Source organism: Cenococcum geophilum (assembly GCF_001692895.1).
Source record: "Cenococcum geophilum 1.58 unplaced genomic scaffold K441scaffold_30, whole genome shotgun sequence".
Taxonomy (NCBI): Eukaryota; Fungi; Ascomycota; class Dothideomycetes; order Gloniales; family Gloniaceae; genus Cenococcum; species Cenococcum geophilum.
Window position 1 is genome coordinate 712,917 of NW_027137588.1, and position 11,908 is coordinate 724,824.

The 11,908-nt window shown below is 49.0% G+C and overlaps 5 protein-coding genes across 5 annotated transcripts; 3 read left to right on the forward strand and 2 right to left on the reverse strand.

The window, feature by feature from the left end:
• Positions 1–1,239: 1,239 nt before the first annotated feature.
• K441DRAFT_688116 (40S ribosomal protein uS15) lies at positions 1,240–1,959 on the forward strand (the record flags this gene model as incomplete). The annotated part of the gene is made up of 4 exons (XM_067652152.1): positions 1,240–1,441; positions 1,495–1,527; positions 1,657–1,703; positions 1,786–1,959. 4 exons carry the CDS (start codon positions 1,240–1,242, stop codon positions 1,957–1,959), a joined length of 456 nt encoding a protein of 151 aa, XP_067502314.1.
• A 35-nt stretch (positions 1,960–1,994) lies between these two features.
• K441DRAFT_662438 (uncharacterized protein) lies at positions 1,995–3,063 on the reverse strand. Its single transcript, XM_067649041.1, has 3 exons — positions 2,830–3,063; positions 2,532–2,770; positions 1,995–2,431 (listed from the first exon to the last, which is right to left on the reverse strand). Exons 1-3 carry the CDS (start codon positions 2,953–2,955, stop codon positions 2,362–2,364), a joined length of 435 nt encoding a protein of 144 aa, XP_067502315.1. The 5' UTR covers positions 2,956–3,063; the 3' UTR covers positions 1,995–2,361.
• A 792-nt stretch (positions 3,064–3,855) lies between these two features.
• On the forward strand, positions 3,856–5,752 carry K441DRAFT_170771 (uncharacterized protein). Its single transcript, XM_067640316.1, has 5 exons — positions 3,856–3,860; positions 3,981–4,376; positions 4,431–4,535; positions 4,581–4,652; positions 4,703–5,752. The coding sequence occupies exons 2-5, from the start codon at positions 4,290–4,292 to the stop codon at positions 5,399–5,401; spliced, it is 963 nt and encodes a 320-aa protein (XP_067502316.1). The 5' UTR covers positions 3,856–3,860; positions 3,981–4,289; the 3' UTR covers positions 5,402–5,752.
• Positions 5,753–6,669: 917 nt separating this feature from the next.
• K441DRAFT_662440 (uncharacterized protein) lies at positions 6,670–8,267 on the reverse strand. Its single transcript, XM_067649042.1, has 2 exons — positions 7,916–8,267; positions 6,670–7,825 (listed from the first exon to the last, which is right to left on the reverse strand). Exons 1-2 carry the CDS (start codon positions 8,232–8,234, stop codon positions 7,092–7,094), a joined length of 1,053 nt encoding a protein of 350 aa, XP_067502317.1. The 5' UTR covers positions 8,235–8,267; the 3' UTR covers positions 6,670–7,091.
• Positions 8,268–8,422: 155 nt separating this feature from the next.
• On the forward strand, positions 8,423–10,237 carry K441DRAFT_662441 (uncharacterized protein). Its single transcript, XM_067649043.1, has 3 exons — positions 8,423–8,648; positions 8,698–9,543; positions 9,623–10,237. The coding sequence occupies exons 1-3, from the start codon at positions 8,628–8,630 to the stop codon at positions 9,917–9,919; spliced, it is 1,164 nt and encodes a 387-aa protein (XP_067502318.1). The 5' UTR covers positions 8,423–8,627; the 3' UTR covers positions 9,920–10,237.
• The last annotated feature ends 1,671 nt before the right edge of the window (positions 10,238–11,908 follow it).

The window sequence follows — 11,908 nt, forward strand, 5'->3', positions numbered from 1 at the left end:
AGGATGAACAGCGCAAAGACATCAGGCCAGCTGATGGTTGATATCCTTACTGCGCTGAGGATTCTGTGAGGAATGAGGGTTTCAGTTTAGAAAATATATTGGTGCTACAGTTCGGCGGCAGACCGTGACTGCCCTTTCTGGTCGTGAAAGGTAAATCTTGGCGTTAGAATTGGGAACACGGCATGAGCGAAAAGGGGAAAATCATGTTAGCGCCTTCTCCAAGAGCATTTCATGTATGAAGTTCGCAACTGTTTGAGAATGATTCTATTATACCGACTTGATAAGTACATGCTACTCAAAAGGGTAAACCTCAGAGCCGGCCAATTTCATCAATTTGATGTTGCTACCCCGTATTTCACGTATATAAGACAAATCAATCCTCTCACAGATACGGTGAAGCAAAAGCATTACCTCCTAGGATAGCCAGTGAGTGGTTTAGACGGAGGTTCTTAAACCTCTTGGGTCTCAAATGAATGCTATTCGGAAAGGCCATTGTTTCTTCAACCCCCTCCCGGTTGAAACCCCGGAGTTCCAAACTTTACTACGACATATTTTCACGGATAGCACGCTAGAAGACGTGAGCATCGATGATCAGAAAACGATTCTTTCTCTGGGCTTTGCGAGTTTCGGGGAAGGCTAATCATAGAGCATGAGGATCCTGAATTTAGCAACGCCACCGTTGTTCCTATCTTCAACTATCGTTAGCGTCAATACAGACAACAAGCTTTTGAAGTAGAAAGGTATTCAAGTGAGATGTCAGAAGTCCGTTGCAATCATTGGACACAAGCCCTAAATTAAGAGGTACCAGAAAATAATAATATGGAGTGGTTCATCATTTAACTGAGAGAGGTAAAGTTAGACGTAATGTTAAACATACCTAGAAATTTGAGACTATGTGCGGTAATGTGTTCTTTCAGCCGTCTGAAAAACTTCAAAAGCTACACACAAAAGGTGTAATGATGCATATTGGAAGTGCAAAGATTGTGACTTCGAATTTGGACTCCTAGTGGATCATGAGTGCCGTGTGAGTAGGGTTGGAGATGGGGGGTTCTGAGGAGAAGGAGTCGTGATCTGAGCCCGGCTTTTTCTGCACGCCAAATGGCCAAAGCGTTTCGCAAGCGAGCCGCGATTTTGGCTCCCACACAAACCAACTTGGACTTCACCCAAACCGACTGAACATTTACAACCCATCCCGACCATTGACAATTCTCTCGTCGACGACAATACACAGTCGCAAACATGGGTCGACTTCACAGCAACGGAAAGGGCATATCGTCCAGCGCCATCCCCTACTCTCGCACCCCTCCGGCTTGGCTCAAGACTACCCCCGAGCAGGTCGTCGACCAGATCTGCAAGCTCGCAAAAAAGGGTGCTACTCCCTCGCAGATTGGTGTTGTCCTAAGGGACTCACACGGTATCGCTCAAGTCAAGGTTGTTACTGGTAAGCCGACTCGTCGATGAGCAAAGTTTGTGCGCTTGTCTAATATCTACCAGGTAACAAGATTCTCCGAATCCTCAAGTCCAGCGGTACGGTTCATCCTGTATGAAAGCGCAAGTCGATGGCAATGCCTTTGTCATTTGGCAAGGTGTTTGTAGCGCTATATAAAAACTGCCTCTGTTTGGTCTAAAGACTGACGGAGAGATTTTCCGTATTAGGTCTCGCTCCTGAAATCCCTGAGGACCTGTACATGTTGATCAAGAAGGCAAGTAATTGCTTCCATAAATACCTAATCATTTCAGCCTCGACCAATATCGAATCCAATTCGTTAACTCTAGTATCTTTAGGCCGTCGCTGTCCGCAAGCATCTCGAGCGCAACCGCAAAGACAAGGACTCTAAGTTTCGCCTCATTCTCATCGAGTCTCGAATTCACCGCTTGTCGCGATACTACAAGACCGTCGGTGCCCTACCCCCGACCTGGAGGTATGAGAGCGCCACTGCCAGCACTTTGGTTGCATAAGCATAGAAGGCAAGAAGGGTGTTCAGGATTTGTGATGAAAACTCGGTTCGGTTGGCTTCTCCAATGGATGTAGAGAAGCTTATAAAATTCTATGGCTCTCACATTTGCTTCTGGTTCATTGCGTGTCAAGTTGGCGTTCACAAGGTTCCACTTTTTGCAGCATCGACCAATGACTACGATGTATTGCACGAATTACGCGGCAATCGCTCTGTTGGCTGCTATTGAATCATGTCCTCCCCTGACCTCGTGAAAGGATATCTCTGTATACCGATACTCGCCCTCATAAACCAAATCTTTGAACGCCGTCGCTATGCAAAGAGTCGCGAAGATTTGCGGCCCTAACCGTCGTTACCGCCACCCCTGTGCTAAATAAACCAAAACTTCAATGTGACCTTGTGCCTCTTACGGCCCCTCAATCTCTTTGCTCTTCTCCGCCAAAAACTCCGCAAGCCACTTGAGAGGTTTATCGGGCCTAATATCCGCAACTTAGTATAATTCCCCAACCACGCCCCGAAACCATTCCCCATCCACTAAGCAGAGCGTTCGCGATAGCAGAAAACTTGTTTACTTACTCTTGCGTGACCAAATGCTTCACCCCTTCCAACAAATGCGGCGTGACATTCTGATTCAAATACACTCTCGTTGGGCTTCCGTGGGGATTGGGATGTGTGGGCGGTGCAGCTGTAGAGGTCTGCCCCGGATGCGGAGAACTTCGCGCTGCCGAATGTGAGGGAGTCGTGCCGGAGGGGTTCGTCGCTACAGGGAGAGGAGTGGTGGGTTGAGGAGTTGGAGGTTCTGTTATAGGATGAGACTAGATAGAGTTAGTACAGTATATACCTAGGAACAGTATGAATTGAGAGTAGCTTTTACGTCTGCAATTGGTTCTTCTTTCATTTCAACATCCATGGCTGCTGTGCCGTTTGCTGTGGGTTCTTGGTCGGCGGAGGGTAGTTCGACATTGTTCGGAGTTGGAGAGGGTGCAGAGGCGTCGGCCATTTTCGATACACTACCTTAGTGGTTTATGGTAAGGAGGTTCTCCAGGAAGTTCAAAGAGCTTAAAAGTTATGTCGGAGGAACTGGTGTTGGATGGTTGAGGGGCAGTTTCCTCTCAAAGAGCTTCGGGCGAGTTGATTTCCGTAACACCGCCTCTCAACCTCAACTTCAACTTTCGCTTTATCTTGAACTTCATGATAGTCAACGCTCACATCCCCTAGTCTCTAAATCTAGTGATTAGGACTTCTATTTCGATTGCCCGAAGGCTTCTAACTCATATTCTAACTTATCACCTCCGGACGGGATTCATGCAGTTATTATCAAAAAACGTACATTATATTTGAGCCTATGAAGGTCTGCAGAACAGAGTGTAATGAATCGTTTGTGCCTTCCTTTGAGCTGGGTGAATATCTTTTGGGCTCTTTTTTCTAGTGCAAGCTACGACAAAGGGCGTGAAGAAAACCTAAGAGGCTGGAGCAGTTTGCGTCGACTGAAGACCGAAATTCCCAGACCAAGCATGTCAAAGATTAGGGCGACTCTAACAATTCTGCAGCCGGCTTGGAAATTATTGCGCCAACAATATCAATAGTCTTCTTATTCAAGCTAAAAATGAAATAAAAATTGAAAGACGGGACAAGGATCCAGGCACAGCCTCAGACTATTGTTAAAGAAACCATAGCTAGTCAAAATAAATCAACTATCTTTGGTCTAGCTCTCAAATATACCACCATTTCTTCTCGAAAGCATGCCACTTGGTTTAAGAAAATTGCCAACCACGATTATCACCGAACGGATTCATTGCCTGGGAATTCGCAGTATCAATTCAAATATCTAATATCAATACGAAGTGTTTGTCAGTTGTTCATGACTTCATAATAGGAAGACCTTAGTGAGACACAAATATCTAGGTAAGGCCACCCAGGCTAGCTGCGTGGTGAAGAGACTAAGTAAACCGCATAAGGTGATCCTGCCTCATCAAGACCGGAATCAGCTATCTAGAAATATCACTGACTGCAGCTGAACGCAAGAAAACTTTCTGCTGCATCACCCCTTCGAAATCGCAGCGCCAAGTAGTGTCGGTCAATTCACCTACCCGATTTGAGAGCCCGAGAAGTATTCACCAAATAATCTTCCATCAAAACTCGTCCAAATCACACGGTCAGTTTTTCTGATGTCATTTATTTATCTTTCATCTTCCACCCAGATCCAAATCACTCTCTTCGCTTCAACAACAAAAGCCACTCAATCACGCTTCAGTGCCTCGAGACTTCTATCCATCCCGACGCCTCATTCACGAAAGGCACCACAACCGTTTTAGCACTAGGCCCACCGCAAATATGATGAGCTCCCCTTCCCCGACTACAGCCCAAGCTTCTTCTACAGCAGTTGCGAAGCGCATTGCTAGGACGGCTCGTCTAGCTTTGGTCAGTATAACCCATAACACTTAATGACGAGATGCGACTAATCCAATTGAGCAGGAAAAAAAGTTCGCTGTGGTCACTGCACAAATTGATCGAGAGCTCGAGAGCGCCGAGGACGTTGTTATTGACTGCTTCTACAACGCTGACAGTCGCACCTCCCAAGTACGTCCTCTATTTTATTTGTATCCTAAGCTAACGGCTCGGAAGCTGAACAAGGATGATGAATATGTCCACTTGCTCAAATTGCGTTCTCGACAGCCATTCTCTCTGGTTAAGTCAGTAAGTATCTACAGATCTACAATTCCTTTCTCGACTTACCTGGCTACCAGATCGTTCTTAAGGATGGCGAGTACGAAGGGCATGTGGCCTTGATTATGAAGCAAGCCTTCCCGTTCGCGTTCATGAAGCTTAATATGGAGATCCGCAAGCACGTCTATGAGTACTTGTTCGAATCCGAAGAGAAGGTCATCCGCATCAAGACAAAGACTGGTGGGCAAAAGCTTCCGTATGCTCCCGGCTACAATACCTATAACCGCGCCGCAATTCTAGCAGTGAGTTCGGAGGTTCGCCTGGAAGCCCTACCGGTTATGTATGACCGGAAGTTCTGTTTCGAATCCACCTCTATCCTTATGCACTTCCTCCTGCAGATTTGTGATGGGCGCATCTATCTCACGGACTTGAATGTCGAATCTTATGTTGGCAGCACCGCCCGCACCTCGTTCTACCTCCTGGCCAACTGCAAGCGGCTGCGTCGCATCTTCTTCAAGCACATCTCTAGCAACGAACAGCCCAAGACTGCCATCAAGAACTTCTGGAACGATGCCCAGCCCTGGCTGACTGCTGCCAGTGCTGGCCAAGGGGACCCCACTGCAGCACTCAAGCTGCTGGTTTTCGATCGTACGGCCTTCCACTTTCGTGTTAAGGATCCCAACTCCAAGAGTACGTCGGTCAAGGCTTGGCAGCTTGCTGATCACTTAGTGTTCGTCAAGGGGCTCAAGGACAAATTGATGGATGCTAGGAAGGTCTAGTCGAAACCTGCTGTCATAAGAGCTTGGGCGAGGGCGAGGGCGAGCAGGCGAGTAGGCGAGCAGGCGGATAGATTGGACATATTAGCAGCAGGCTATAATCCAGCTTGTCTACTTTCCCTCCTCTCCTCGCCCCTTTCACCTTCCCCATTCCTCTTCCCTCGTACCACTATAATGGGGTCGAACGCGCCTACAGTTGGTCAAGGTTACTTGAGCCCCTCTTGAAGCCTTGCTGGAAGGTTGTTTATGCTGGCATTGGGTTTTGGTGTGCAGAAACTTGAACCCTAATTTGACTGGGGTGGAAGGACAAAGACAGAATGCAAGTCGTTGGACTTACTCTGAATGTCCTCAACGGACAGATGAGCCTTAGTTCTAGGTACGTGTGCTTTCGAAATTCCTGAAATAAAAGACTCCTAATATCCCCCTTTAGAGCACTGCTATGAAATTACTCTGCACTTTGCGACTGCCTGAAATTTTCTAATCGCTGCCAATGCAATAGAAGTGGCATTGGGGAACTTCCACCTAGCCCACATTCTATTGCCACAAATTATGATATAGTCCCGTCTATGATGTTCGTTGGACCGACTTAAAGGGGATCTAAAAAATTCCCCCTAAAAGGAGCTTCTAGATCACGCAGAGAAATCAAACATGCCAATAATAAGGGGGACTAATAGGGGGTGTAAACCCGACGGGTAGCTGCCGCAGGCGCGCGGGTCGCCGGGGGGCGTGGTCTGGCGGCTAGTCCGCGCCTATTTAGTTCAATAGTATATTAATATGGCGTTATTGAAAAGTACTGAATCCCTATCGGTAAGTATTGAATATTGATAACAGCACTGGCACCCGCAGACGTACCCGTGCATCGTAGCACTAGATTCGGCTTCTTCTAGGAACCGGCTATAGATGGGCCTAAGGAACAATTTTATTTGAAACGCAAGAGAGCTTTCCATTGTTGCTTTCCATTGCTTTATGACACGTTAGCAGGCGAAATATTGCGAGTTGGAAGTTGGAAGGGTGGCTTCGAGAAACCCAACAGTGTCAAATACATCGTATCTTGAAGGGGTGATGAACATCTCGAGCAAGATGTAGCTGGACGAAGCCGGTGTTCGTAGGTGTTTAAGGTTGAACCTAGCTGCTCAGGAGGTATTTTTTGTGGCTGAACAATTTTAGATAAGAGGAATATTAAAAGAAGAGTCCATGCAAGGGAAAGCTTGACGCGTCAGATTTTCACAGCGAAAAGTGCATATTTAACTTCCAAAGTCAGACGCGCAATAGCGTAGTGTAGATTGTGTTTTTGTGGCTTTTTAGAAAATGTAAGCGAATAACTTCAAGCCTATCGATAATATAGAGAAGTTAATGAGTTCATTCTAGCTCTAGTACGCCTTGCAGAAGTACGGTGGATGCGACGCAACGCGCCAGGGAGGTTATTTCCAGTATATTCTTGCGAGAAGTTGAACAGAAAGAAAACTATGGGACTTTCAAGAATAACCACTGAAATTGGACTTCCGTATTCACGATGGACAATGCTCATTCTTAAGAGCACGGCGCTTTGTAAGTGGAATGTATCCGAAAAGTTACCTTGCGTTGACACCACTGGTAGTATGACAGGCCGGTTCCTTAAGCGTGAAAAGCTTGTCGTTCTGGAATCACCTCCGGATCGGGCCGTCAAGGTTGCATGCTAGCTTGCTCGGCTGGTTCAACCAAGGATGCCCTTCTCTTCGACAACCTTTGAGTTTAGACCAATTACACTAATCGCATTACCAACCTTAGCCTTGACTACGCTGAGCTCGATTGTCATCTCTCCAACTTCTTTTTCCATGAATTCCACAACCTCAGCATTTTGGAGCAAAGCCTGGGAATCGGAACCAGGCTCGTTCAGGACCCAGGCTATGCTTATATGGAACGCCTCTGAGCGATCCCGTAGTACGGGTTCCGAACCTGCCTGAGCAGTGCCTGAATGCTGATCTCGCGTTTTTTGCGGACTGCCCTTCTTTCGTCCTGTGTATATGCCTTCTACCTCTTTCCCCTTGTTCATAGTGTACAAAGATGGTAGTCCGAAAACCGCGGCGGCTTGATTGGATGCATTCAAGAGGCGGTTTAGCTCATCCCGGTCCGGTTTTGCGATGCCAAGCACTAAGAACCACCTCGTGCGCTCGAAATTCGAAACCCATTTCAGGGATGTGAACTTCAATGAGAACGGTCGTACCGAAGACTTGCGGATGTACGATGTCAGAATCGCCAGAAATGGCTCTCTTTGCGGCGATTGTAGTACCAAGGACCTCGATAGGGAGATATGGAGAGGCAAGGGTGCGCCAAGCGGAGACTGCAGGAGAGGCTGGATCACCGGAGTTGAGGAATTATTGGGCTGGGAAGTTTGAAGGAGTGATATAAGACTGCTCAAGGTATTGGATTCTGTTTGAGAAGGGTACCCTCGGGGTATGGGTTAGTCTAACTTCCAAAACGGCGCAGGAGATATGGGAGAGAGGTGGTGATTAGTGATGAGAGTAGAGTTAGTCTTACACTCCAGATAGACGTGAGTCGCCCAATTGCCCTCTACATGGGGAATTGAGCGCTTCCGGCCACCGTGTAGGTTCGGATCGTCGCGGGTGCTGACTCTGGTATTGGTGGAGTAAAGGTCATGGAAGGACGCTGGGAGGGGTGGAAGATCCGGCTTCTCCTCTGGGTCATTGCGTTTCCGCTTCAACGCAGGTGCATTGGCGTTGGTTGGGGGTGCATGCGGAATAGGCGATATAGTGCCTTCGGTTTGGGAAGCATGGTGCGAGGTGTGGTGGTGGCCATCATCGTCGTCGTCGGAGTCCTCATAGTGGACCAGGGCCATGGTGTTGTTAGTAGTAGGTTACCTGTCTCTGAGTGCCTGGCGATCGAATACGATGGTGTGCTTCTAAATCGAGAAGCGGGAGGGTGGCCCGAGCTCCGAATGACAAGCCGTTCACGTTGGCGAAGCAGATGACGTACACAATGCTTGCATTTGGCAGAGTGGGTCGCTACGGGAAGCGGCGGGCGACAGCATTCCCTCCATCCACGCGTCCCTACCAAGTATAACTATCAATCCATTTTTCTGGCTGCAACTAATTCTGCTGCCTTTCTCTCCTCTCTGTTCCCGTCTCCTATAAAGTGTGAAATTGTCAAATCTTCAATTATCCCACTCACTACGCACTAATATCAAGTCTGCCAATCACTACATATTCCGCTATCTCCACCCAAGAAAACTATGGCTACAGATAAGGATTGGGTAGGTACTTCAGCATCCCTATCCCAAAGCTCGTTTTGACACAGTTCAGGCCACCAAGCACCTCCTAGGCCCTCTCAACGAACCTGATCCCAGTGATGAAACAGGTCTGAATAGTCATTTTGGATCTACCTATGCCCCGCGCCAGTCCTATCCATCTCCACCTTCCTCTGCTACTCTTAAGGACAATTCAGCCGTCGGAGTGCGCCCTCAGAACACGGGCAGCTCAACGAATCCCTTCCGCCGCGGACCGGCCTCTCAAACCAACTCTCCTACTTTTACTCGCTCTGGATATACCAACAATAACTATCCCTCACCACCATCCTCCGCCAGCCCGCGCCGCGAGAAGCACTTGTCTCACCGCGCAGAAGCATTGGGCGCCTACGCGGGCGGCCGTCCCCGCCGAAGCAGCCAGCCGACGTCCTCAACTCCCAAAGCCCCGGAAGCCAATGGCGTCGTGCGAGGCAACTCACTTCACGAGCGTTATCCCGGCGACAAGTCTCACCGCCCGCTGGAGAGGATCATAAAAGACACCAAGCTAGCGCACCGGTCTCCCCACCTCCGTAAAAAGCATATGCCCGGCGCCGACACCATCGACAGGCTCGATATGGTTGGCGGGAATTACCACCACGGGGGCCCGTACGATGCCGCGTTGCTGGCGCGCAACACGAGCTGGGAGTCGAGCCCCATCGCCGCTGTCAGCGCATCCAACGAGGAAGCACTGCGGGCTACGCCTAGGGAAAACATCATCGATGCCCTGGAGAGACACCGCCCGCTCGAGGGCGTGGCTAATATTCCGCCCGGTATGCCAGACAGGTTTGGACGGGTCCTTGACTATGAGGAAGGCGCGGATTTGCAGAGGGAGGCAGGCGGCGACTATCGGCGATGGCCGGGTGTGGTATGCTAACCCCTTTTCCTCTGTTATGTGTAGTTTCTCCCAGTCTTCGAGCGTATCTTCTTACACGCCTTGATCGCAGGAATACCTTCCTGGTGACCTCAAGGGCAAAGGGGAGCCGTCCTTCTCCATCGAGAAAGCCCTGAGAGATCACAAAACCTACGGCGATGATGGCATCGAGATGAAGACACGCTCCCGCAACAAGTCACTCAGCCACGCCGATGACCTTCGCGCCACGGCTACTGACCAGGAGGGCGCCAGTGGTTCCCAGAGCTATGGCGATTTGGAGGACGACGTGAAGCGCAGCAACGCGACAGGGAGAAAAGTCACTGAGGGACTAAAGAAGCGGATTGGGGGTTTGAGGAGAAGGAGGGAGTAAGGGTGGACACCAGGCCGAGTCGATGAGAATGGATATCAACAAATAAGACTATTTACAAAGTTCAGCATACTAGCGCTCCTTTCAGTTATGCCTTGCGCAGCACACGCGCTATGGAGAACCAGTTTGTGGTCCTTCCTTCACATGTATCTTTTTCCATCACCTTTGTACGAGTATGAATAGCGCTTCTTGTGGTCGGTGGAAGCAATGCGGGAATAGAGGGTTGAAGAGTGGCTATCCTGGCTAACTCAGGCTTGGAGCTGTAAGCTACAGAGGATATAATAGCTGACGTAACTAATGAGATATGTGATCATCTGTACAAGCTGTGTCTCATGAGTTTGAATTTGTGTGGAAACTGGGCGAGGATTTCTTGACCATTGCGAGACACATGCGTTCAAGGGGGTGGTAGCGAGGTGGTAAGTGCCCTCGGAGCTGAAACAGTGAGCCAGCTGCTATGTGGTTACGGTTTTGCTTTGTCCGGATGGCGTTCGAGGGGTGGTGGGGAGGCGTTAGATGCATTTCCGGGTTCTAGTGTTTGTCGTGTATTCAGGGGGGAGAGGCAGGGCAGGAGGTGTCTTCGAAGCTACAACAATGAACTAGCTGCGTTGTCAATAGTTATTGTGATCGTAGGGTAGTATCTGTAAAGCCGTGACGAGCAGCTGAGGGAAGACCATGCAGATTTCAACCGCCCTGCTAGGCTAAGGGTATTTGGCGCAATGAGTTGGAGATGCGATGAGATTGCTGGTTGCTGAAGTGCTCTGCGCAATAGGTGTCCGTACAGGATGGGTGGAAGTATGTTTACTCAGCGCAGGCCTCTAAAGCAGGTGTCTTGTCATTGGTTAAAAGCCAGCGGAATCTGTACTTCAGAATTTGCTGTATGCTCGACGATGAGGGGTGCGAAAGGTGTAAGAATACAAATAGAGCTTCGTCCTCCAGGGAGATGGTCGTTCATTTGTGGTGTTGTTCATGTCAAGTCATCTTGCGGTGCAGTCGTCTTTCCACCTCACCCCCTAAAGATGTCTACAACAAGTCCCTGAAGTACGTCAGCAGAACCACTTTTGGTTGATTGTATTCTAACGGACCTTCATTTGTAACGAAACCCCTAGTGGTATCGATGACACAGTACCAAGAATACCCCGGTTTTCCCGGGCACTGAGACCACACGCAAGACTAGACTGAACTAGCATGCACTGTCCTTCACTGAATGTGTTGGTGGCATTCTCGTCCTGCAATTCTGCTTGGTCGAAGTGAACAGGCGACTCTACAGCAATTGAAATTACTGCCTTCGAAGACAGCCCATGACTGTCCTCTGTCAGCGTCCCGTGGTATTCTCTGCATACAAACACGTGAATACGTGGTCCACTATCCTTCTCGTGTCTTGTGCAATGATGTTCGGAGCAGCCGGTAGTAAGGCACCCAGTGATGATCACGATTCTGAAAAAGCGCTAAGTATTTTTACATGTCCGTAATCAGCTGCTCCGGCATGCATATCATCGCTAACGCTGCTGCTCCCCACAGGATCGTTCATGCAGCTCATATTGAGTTATTTCCAAGGCTGGCGACCCGCGCCACATCGTCCGATAAACAAAGGGCTACCTGCTGGTCAGGGGGGTCTGTGATTGGCATGCAGATGCTCTCTGCAGCGATGCACTTCGCTCAGTCAATCATCATTCTATGCTTAAGAGCCGCAGAAGGCATCCAGGCTGTGCTGCGTGCTGGTGTCGCTTGAATGTATCCGTCCTGGAGGGCTACGATAGGGCTTCAGCGCTCCTTAACAAACCGTTGCTTGATCCGCTGATATTTTACTCTGCATCAAAGAGCCGCATCGGAAACACCGGTCAGTAAAGAAGAATGACTATTGGCAGATGGAAGAGTCGATACGGTGAGGTTGGCCATGTGTGCTGGCTGTGATGTATCACGATGCAGCCAATCGCAAAGTCCAAGAAGAACAGGAATGATGAGGATATTCAGAAAACATTCGGACTGTATCGC

Coding starts and splice junctions, on each gene's coding strand:
- K441DRAFT_662440 (XM_067649042.1), bottom strand. CDS start 8,234: ATGGCCCTGGTCCACTATGAGGACTCCGACGACGACGATGATGGCCAC. Junction 7,826..7,915: donor GACTCACGTCTATCTGGAGT/GTAAGACTAACT, acceptor CCATACCCCGAG/GGTACCCTTCTCAAACAGAA.
- K441DRAFT_170771 (XM_067640316.1), top strand. CDS start 4,290: ATGATGAGCTCCCCTTCCCCGACTACAGCCCAAGCTTCTTCTACAGCA. Junction 4,536..4,580: donor CTGACAGTCGCACCTCCCAA/GTACGTCCTCTA, acceptor ACGGCTCGGAAG/CTGAACAAGGATGATGAATA. Junction 4,653..4,702: donor CATTCTCTCTGGTTAAGTCA/GTAAGTATCTAC, acceptor CCTGGCTACCAG/ATCGTTCTTAAGGATGGCGA.
- K441DRAFT_662438 (XM_067649041.1), bottom strand. CDS start 2,955: ATGGCCGACGCCTCTGCACCCTCTCCAACTCCGAACAATGTCGAACTA. Junction 2,771..2,829: donor AAGAAGAACCAATTGCAGAC/GTAAAAGCTACT, acceptor AACTCTATCTAG/TCTCATCCTATAACAGAACC. Junction 2,432..2,531: donor AAGCATTTGGTCACGCAAGA/GTAAGTAAACAA, acceptor TGCGGATATTAG/GCCCGATAAACCTCTCAAGT.
- K441DRAFT_662441 (XM_067649043.1), top strand. CDS start 8,628: ATGGCTACAGATAAGGATTGG. Junction 8,649..8,697: donor TGGCTACAGATAAGGATTGG/GTAGGTACTTCA, acceptor GACACAGTTCAG/GCCACCAAGCACCTCCTAGG. Junction 9,544..9,622: donor ATCGGCGATGGCCGGGTGTG/GTATGCTAACCC, acceptor CCTTGATCGCAG/GAATACCTTCCTGGTGACCT.